General features: G+C 39.0%; 1 protein-coding gene across 1 annotated transcript; it reads left to right on the top strand.

The window, feature by feature from the left end:
- Positions 1-438: 438 nt before the first annotated feature.
- On the top strand, positions 439-5,434 carry LOC119068942. Its single transcript, XM_037172807.1, has 2 exons — positions 439-4,138; positions 4,191-5,434. Exons 1-2 carry the CDS (start codon positions 439-441, stop codon positions 5,432-5,434), a joined length of 4,944 nt encoding a protein of 1,647 aa, XP_037028702.1.
- The last annotated feature ends 3,556 nt before the right edge of the window (positions 5,435-8,990 follow it).

Here is an 8,990-nt window from a genome sequence, read left to right as displayed (position 1 = left end):
TATGTCGTTTATGTACTGAATGTAAAAGAAATGAATTTATCAGTCGGACGTGCAATAAAGGAAATTAAAGAAATTCAAAAGTCTACGATTATAATTTCATCTGAAAGCAGCCGACCCCAACATTAATGGTCCTTCGAGCCGGATTTATACAATTCCAGCAAAATTGAATGAAAACTACTGCAACTGAAATATCAACGAAACGTGTGGTAGAAATCATCGTGAAGAAGTTTATGTAATCAATCGCCATCGGAGCTACGACGCTTGTGAAAATTGGATTGTCGCCGTTGGATACCCGTTTAATTGATTACTTGATAGGATTGAACATCGGCCGCTATTAAATTCAGTTCAACCAATAGTTAGGTTATGTGATCCTTGGATGTTCATCAGGTTCGAATTGTCGTTGATTAAAAGCATCTGTGTGTCGTACAAAATAAGGAAATGGCGCTCAACAAGTTGTTAAACCACCGTTCATCACATCAACGATCTATATTTCGTATGGAAACCTCTGTACTTGCATTCGACGAAAATACACCATCGTCAGCGTTACAGTCCTCACTTGATTTGCTGGAAGAATATTGGGTAAAATTTCAATCCGCTCAATTGAATGTTGAGGAGAAAGTTGCTGATGCGGATTTGGAAGAGCAGATAAAAGAAATGGCTGTAACAGAGGCGATATACCTAAAGGCAAAAAATGTCTTGACAGGTTTTTTGGAACAAAAGAAGAGAGATCGAGATCAACAAAGTGGAGCAAACCGAAATCGAATGCCACATGGGAATGCAGGTGATAACAATGTAAAATTGCCTAAGCTTGAAGTGCCGAAGTTCGATGGATCGTTTGCCAATTGGGCCACATTCCGAGATTTATTTTTGTCTATGATTGGCAATAAGGATTCCATATCAGACGGTGAAAAATTACAATACCTAAAGCCAAATTGCTCAGGTGAAGCCGAAGACATTGTAAGCGAATACAAAATCACTGATGCCAATTACAAAGGTGCTTGGGATGCGCTAGAAGATAGATTTGAAAACAAACGATTGCAGGTGACAGCGCATTTAAGTCAACTGTTCGGTCAGCCATTCATGGATACGGAAAGCGCAGAAATGTTAAGATCGTTGCTGAGAACAACACAAAAATGTTTGCGTGCGCTGAAAGCTTTGGGTGGACAAATCGAAACATGGGATTGGCTTATGGTACACATGACAGTTATTCGACTAGATTCAAAAACTAGGCGATATTGGGAGTTAATTCACACATCGAAAGAAGTAGCTACGTGGCAAGAATTGGTTACGGCGTTGGAAAATCGATGTGTAGCACTGGAAGCCGAAAAAACGAATAAACCGGATAGCAAAACAACAACGTCAACAGTGAAGACCAACGATAAGAAGAAACATGGATTGACAGCGCCAGCAAAAGTTTTCACGTCAGTATCATCAAAGATTTGCGAAATCTGCAAAGGCACACACGATTGTTCAAGCTGCAAGGTCTTTTTGGAGAAAAATTTGAATGATCGATTGGATTTAGTACACAAACATAAGTTGTGCTACAAGTGTTTAAAATCTAATCACAATTTTCGGCTGTGTAAAGCTACAAGATGTGGAAAATGCAACAAACATCACCACGAATTGATACACAGTCAAGTTTCATCAAACTCTTTGAGCAACACGGTTCCAGCGACAGTTCAATCGAATGTTTCATCACAAAATGCATTAGTCAGTGACGCAACGTCAATCGTACAAACTCAAGTGCTACTGTCAACGGCGTTAGTAAAGGTGCGTGCTGCGGAAGGAAATTGGATCATACTCCGAGCGTTTTTGGATGCAGGTGCTCAACGAAATGTAGTGACCGAAGATTGTGTTCAAAAGTTGGGGCTACAACGTTTTGCGTGTGATGTTCCTGTAAATGGAATCGCAGGTGTTGATGCTGGTACATTCAAAAAAGGCGCAAAGGTTCCGTTAAAGTCGTGTGTTGAAGATGGATTCAGACTGGACATCAATGCTGTCGTTATGAAGAAAATTACCGCTAATTTGCCAAACGGAAGATTCGACATTTCGCAATGGTCGTATATCAAAGGGCTGAGGTTGGCTGATTCCAAGTTTAATGAACCAGGTAAGGTTGATCTGTTAATTGGAGCTGAATTCTTCTTTTCGTTATTAAAGAATGAACCGCAAGTGAAAGGTCCAATAGGATACCCGATAGCGCAAAACACACATCTGGGATGGATTTTAGCCGGTCCAGTGAATTCTTCGAATGAAACAAATAGCTCAAAAATATTTGTTATGACCGAAGCTGCAACAGATCAATCGTTACCGGCCATATTATCCAGATTCTGGGAACTTGAAGAATTTCCGAAAGTTACCATCAAGTCATTGGAGGATAGAAAATGTGAAGAACATTACGAAAAAACGTTTTCTCGATCTGATGGTCGTTTTGTTGTGAATCTGCCGTTCAAAGATAAAAACTTGAAATTTGGTGATACACGAACGGTGGCATCGAAACGTTTTGCGTATTTGGAAAGACGATTTTCGAAAGATCAACAATTGCAAAAGGATTACATCGATCAAATAAGAGATTTGGAAGCATTGGGTCATGCGAAGTGTGAAACCATCGTGCATCAAGACAGTTTTTATTTGCCACATCACGCTGTAGTAAAACCATCAAGAACGACAACGAAAACGAGAATTGTTTTCGACGCTGCAGCTAAAAGTTCAAATGGAGTGTCATTAAATGACAAGCTAATGGTTGGTCCACGATTGCAAGAAGATTTACTAAGAATTCTCGTCAGATTTCGAAGCTACTGTGTTGCTGTCTCAGCAGATATTGAGAAAATGTTCCGGCAAGTGCTCGTAGCTCCAGAGGATCAACAATTTCAAAAGTTTTTGTGGCGAGAATGTTCTCAAGACGCTATCAAAGAGTTCATACTTACCACCGTGGTATTTGGTACATCGTGTGCACCGTTTTTGGCAGTGAAAAGTATACAAAAATTGGCCGCACTTGAATGTGATGAAAATACCAGAACGAAATCAGTAATTCACAACGACTTTCTCATGGACGATTTATTGTCAGGAGGCGATAACTCAGACGAAGTCATACAATTGGTTTCCGAATTACAAAGTGTTCTGGCGAAAGGAAAATTTCCACTGAGGAAATGGATATCGAACGATCAAAATGTGTTGCAAACTATACAAGAAGACTTGAGAGCATTCGAAAGTTTGTGGGATGTTCCGTCACAAGATTCGTGCAATGCGTTGGGTCTACGGTGGCATCCAGGTGCCGACAAATTTGGTTACAAGGTGAATTTCGATTCAAAAAATGTTCCAGTCACAAAAAGGTCGATCTTGTCAGTCATCGCTAGTTTATACGATCCGCTTGGTTTACTGGCTCCTGTTGTTGTTAAAGCAAAAATTATTATGCAGAAAATATGGCGTATGGGAGTCGATTGGGACGCACATGTCAGCGACGACATTAAGACCGAATGGATTGAACTGTACGGCAGTTTGAACAAAATCAACGAAATTGTCATACCCCGTTGGCTGGGTTCGTACTCGACAAAGTGCTTGGAATTACATGGATTTTCAGACTCGTCAAACGAAGCATATTCGGCTGTTGTGTATTCAAGAATGCGTCAGGATGACGGAAGCTATAAAACGAATATCGTCATAGCCAAGACAAGAGTCGCTCCAATTAAGCAAATCACCACACCTCATTTGGAATTGTGCGGAGCTCTTCTGTTAACAAGGTTGCTAAATTATACGGTCGATTCGTTGAAGTTGGAAAGAATTCTGTTATTCGCTTGGTGTGACAACACAGCTGTGCTCGACTGGTTACGTAAAGAACCAATTTATTGGAAAACGTTTGTGGCGAATCGCGTATCGGAGATACAAACTACGTTTCCATCGTTGAGTTGGCGATACGTACCATCAGACGAAAACCCCGCCGATTGCGCTAGTCGAGGTATTGGTGTGACAACTTTGCAAAATCATGAGCTGTGGTGGAATGGACCACAATGGTTGAGACAAGACGAATCATTTTGGCCTAATGTGATACCACCGACAAATCCAGAAGCTGAAAAAGAAGCAAGAAAAACCGTTCAAGCCTGCGCTGTGGTTGTTGTTGACGATCGAATTGATGCCTTGGCATGTAAGTTTTCTTCACTTGACAAATTAAGAAATGTTTTTGCATATGTCAGCAGATTCATTGAAATCGGATCACGTAACCAAATTAATCATCAGAAACTGTCATTTGGTTAATTTTCACGCTGGTACTACGTTGATGATGAGTCAATTACGAAGACAATATTGGATCGTATCAGCAAGACTTTTGGTTAAGCAATTTACGCGAAATTGCATCAAATGTTGTCGTATTCGTGGTCGTACAAGCGGTCAAATTATGGGAGATCTACCAAGTGTTCGAGTTACAAGCGAACGACCGTTCTATCGCAGCTCTGTCGATTACGCAGGACCAATTCAACTCAAAGTTCCGACGAACAACGCTAGAAGGTTTGGAATCACCAAAGGCTACATTGCGGTTTTTGTATGTTTGGCAACGAAGTGTATTCACTTGGAAGTGGCTTCCGATCAAACGACTGAAAAGTACTTGGAAGCTTACAAACGATTTTGCTCACGTAGAGGTGTACCACGAGAGTTGCGGAGCGACAATGGTTTGAACTTTGTTGGTGCGAAGAACGAATTGGCACGACTATGGGCAATGCTAAACGACCAGGTCACAAGTGAGCTTATTCGAAAATCATTGGCGAAGGATGGAACAGATTGGTCTATGATCCCACCATACACACCGCACTTGAATGGGCTGTGCGAAGCAGCGGTTAAATCAACTAAGTATCATTTGCATCGAATTTTGGGTCCAACACCGTTCACTTTTGAGGAAATGTCAACAATTTTATGCCAAATCGAGGCAATACTGAATTCAAGGCCGCTTATTCCGCAAAGTGATGACGTCAACGATCTGAATGTCTTAACACCGGGTCACTTTCTTATTGGAGAACAGTTAACAGCGGTACCAGAACCAGATATTCAGCACATCAAATTGAATCGTTTGGATCGTTATCAACTGATGCAACGACAAGTTCAAGAATTTTGGGCGAAATGGAAAAGCGACTATTTGAGCACACTTCAACAAAGGACTAAATGGAAATCACCGGTCGATGATTTGAAAGTTGGACAATTGGTAACCATCAAGGATGATGACATTCCCCCCACAAAATGGTTAATGGCAAGAGTTGTGAAAATTAAGCCCGGCAAAGACAAACGAGTAAGAGTTGCTCAATTGCGAACAGTTACAATCTCTGGTAAGGTTAAACCTGGAAACAACATCCGTGAAATGGTCGCCGAACTGAAGACAAATTATGGTATCGCGGAACGCTCGGTTCAAAATCTTTGTGTTTTGCCATTGAATGATGAAGAATTAGAGTCTTAGGTTGTTGAACCCTAGGAGTGTTCAAGGTGAGGAGTATGTTTGGGACGAAACGTATAATTCGGCTGGGAATGAATTTTTATTGAGAATTGACAGTTGGAAGAAGAATTTTTTGTTTGAATTGAGTTTTATGTCGTTTATGTACTGAATGTAAAAGAAATGAATTTATCAGTCGGACGTGCAATAAAGGAAATTAAAGAAATTCAAAAGTCTACGATTATAATTTCATCTGAAAGCAGCCGACCCCAACATTATCAAAGAGATCAAAGAGAAAGTTATACAATTATGTAAGAAGAATATTTTCGTTCAAACTGCACAATATGATTGTCTATTATCTGCGACCAAATTCTAAAAAAGCACAACTTACAAAAGAGCTGATATCGCCCAAAACCACTTACAGTGGAGGTGTGACGCAAGTCCTGTTATCCACTTACAAAAGAACTGATATCGGTGTAGGTGACGCTTACATGTTCGACACGCAAAAAGGTATGCGTCACAAATGGCAGCTGATGAGGAAAGTACGCGAAAGTTTTATCAAAAAAAAAATTTACCAGAAAAATTTTAGGAAGAAAATTATAATAAAAAAGTTTGCGTCACAAGTGGCAGATTCGCTCCCTGAACCTTGCGTTTTTGGCATAATATAACTTTCTTCGCAAGGTTCAGTGAGCGAATCTGGGACCTTGGACCAACTTTTTTCTGGTTCAAAGGTGAACTTAAGTGAACTTTTTTATGCTCTTTCAAAGTTCACCAACTAAAAAGTTGTCACTTTCCTAATGGCTTCACAAATCGAATCAGCGTTTTTGGTGTAGTGGAATTTTGTAACGTTTTTGTAATTTTGTAATGTTTGCATTACAAAAATCACAAAAACGCACGCTTGATTTCTGAAGCCATTTTAAAACTTAAAATTTTGCGGCTTATATATCCTGAAAGAGCTCCAAAAAGTGCACCAAAGTACACCGATAAACCTGACAAAAAGTATGACCAAGGCATTGCAGTGCATTGCACGACGGTTTTTTCACAAATTTTTAAAAGTTGGTTAAGCGACTTGAACGAAATTTTTTGTCGGGCTTAAAGGTGTACTTTGGTGAACTTTTTAAAGCTTTCGAATGACACCACCTTCAGCTATATAACGTATCTAATGGCCTTAAAAAATGAAGACTTACTGTCAGTAGAAAAGTGTCATTGTGACCATATAATGTGGCCCATATTACATCTTTATGTGAAATATTTGCTTTTTGTTGAATTTTTCGATGTTTTTCAACTTTTTATTTTCATTTTCTCATTTCAAAAGTCTCCTTAATTTGGAAATTCGTTGCATTACCCGAAAGTACTTAAGCTCAGCTTTCGAACAAGTCCACTCTCAACCGGAACGTCCATTTATAACGGCCAAAAAATTCGGATAAAAAACACTATCATTGATTCATTGATGTCGTTTATGTAGATCAGGAACAGCACAGCCGCCAGTTTAGCTCCTTGGGGTACGCCTAGCTTCGTTTCTAGTTTTCCTGACGACATCCCATTGTACTTGGTTATTTGGTAACGTTCGGTCAGGTAGCTGATGAACCATTCTTTTTCCTTTCCAGCTATGCAGATCCTTTCTAATTTCATGATCATTCGTTGTCTACAAATAGTTTCAAATGCTCTCTTCAGGTCTAGAAAGACTTCTACGGTAGTATCTCCATTTTCAACTGATAGTTTCCACTGCATTAATATCATATTAAGCGCGGATTCACATGAGTGCATCTTTCTGAAGCCTGATTGTTGATCGATGATGATGTTGTATCTCTCTAGGTGTTCCTCCAGTTGATTTTTAACCACTGCTTCCAGTATTTTCTCGTAGGTGGGGAGAATGTTTATCGGTCGAAATTCATCGCATTTCGTTGTTCCACTGATTTTTGGCATCGGGCATAAAATCGATGTTTTCCAGTTCTTCGGAACTGTTCCACTTTCAAGCGATGAATTTATAACGTTCAATATTTGGTCTCCAATCACACTCATTGCGTCGAGTAAAACATTTTTATTTAAAAACTGACAATCTCCCTTACTGACTATGCTTCTCAGGGCTTGAAAAATGTTTGCAATCGACACGACTTGAAAAACGAAAAATCCAACATCCACATTCGGCGATATCACTCTAAACGTGTGATCAGCTTTGGGCGGCCCACGTCTGTTTAACTGTGTTCCTAGCCATTTCAACGATTTTAGTGTTCTTGAGTTTAAGAAGATGTTAAAGCTATGGTGATTGATAAATTATCAAAGCTATATTCATTAGTCTAACAGAAAAAAGGGCAATGTGTTCTTCCTTTTTCTTATTGTTCTTATTTTTTTTATTTTTTTTTATGATCAAAATCATTAATCAAATTCCTATATTGAAGAAATTCACTGGAATTGACTGGACTTGTTGTTTTGTTAAATGAAGAGACATGTAATATTACAGTTACCCAATTATATTATGACTACGGTTGTGGGATTCATTCCTTTCACATCCTACACACTTCCCACATTCAATTGAACCAACGAATTCAATTTCATTTTTGATTTTGTCGATTGGCACCATTGACAGACAAGTGGTTAGTTCTCATTATCTGCTTGTGGTGGCACCATATACTTTGCGTGTCCAAGCAGTTAAAGAAGTACTAGGTAGCGTCAATCAAAATTCTGAAAGAACAGTTTAGATCAAATCTGATTTGATCGCAAAGGCAGTAAGCAATTTAGAAGGTTTTTTTTGTGCATTATATGTATTTTACATGCTACATGCGACATGTTTTCGACGGTACTTTTCGTGTTTCACGCACTAATTTCGACTTCCAAAGCATGCGAAAACCACTCGGGATAAAAAGATGAAATGTCTCGTTTTCTCGTGTTTATTGACCTCGGCTACGCCTCGGATCAACAAAATTCACACGAAAATTCTACTTTTCATCTTTTTATCCCTAGTCATGTAAAATGCTTTTCTGATCTTTCAAACATGAGAAGCAAGTTCGTGTGAAATGGGAGAAATGTAAAACGCTAATGAAATACATGTATAGAATGAATGGAATGAATTGGATGAAAAAAACCAACAAAAGCGGTAAAAACGTATGTTGATTGTTGAGTTTAAATTGGACAAAATAGCAAAATTCTAATCATAAGATGTTGTGCAACAAAATAGCGATCGGCTGTACATACCTCTACCGTTTTTGATATCAGCCTTCTTGGTACATAACATATGCAAGATTCTTTTCATAACATTTTCATTGTTCATTTGTCAACAGATTGCGAAGTGACATTTCAGTTATTTTTAAGCTTTTCGTGACATCGCAAAAACTGCAGGTTATTTCATTATCTTTGGGAACACGGGTTCTCCAATTCAAATGAGTGATAGATCGTTGGATTCGTCTTTCAATTCTAGAGAAGTCGCGTCTTTAATTTTTTCGATTAATTTTGTTTGTTTTCGGTGCAAAGTGTTCAAAAGTGAAGGCTTGTCAGAGGTCTCGTGACTTCTCTAGAATTCAAAGACGAATCCGACGACCTATCACTCATTTCAATTGGGGAACCCGTGTTCCCAAAGATAATGAAA

This window comes from Bradysia coprophila (assembly GCF_014529535.1).
Source record: "Bradysia coprophila strain Holo2 chromosome X unlocalized genomic scaffold, BU_Bcop_v1 contig_20, whole genome shotgun sequence".
Lineage (NCBI taxonomy): Eukaryota > Metazoa > Arthropoda > Insecta > Diptera > Sciaridae > Bradysia > Bradysia coprophila.
Note: the sequence above shows the minus strand (reverse complement) of the source record. Positions and strands in the feature narration are given on the sequence as shown.

Coding starts and splice junctions, on each gene's coding strand:
- LOC119068942 (XM_037172807.1), top strand. CDS start 439: ATGGCGCTCAACAAGTTGTTAAACCACCGTTCATCACATCAACGATCT. Junction 4,139..4,190: donor TCGAATTGATGCCTTGGCAT/GTAAGTTTTCTT, acceptor ATATGTCAGCAG/ATTCATTGAAATCGGATCAC.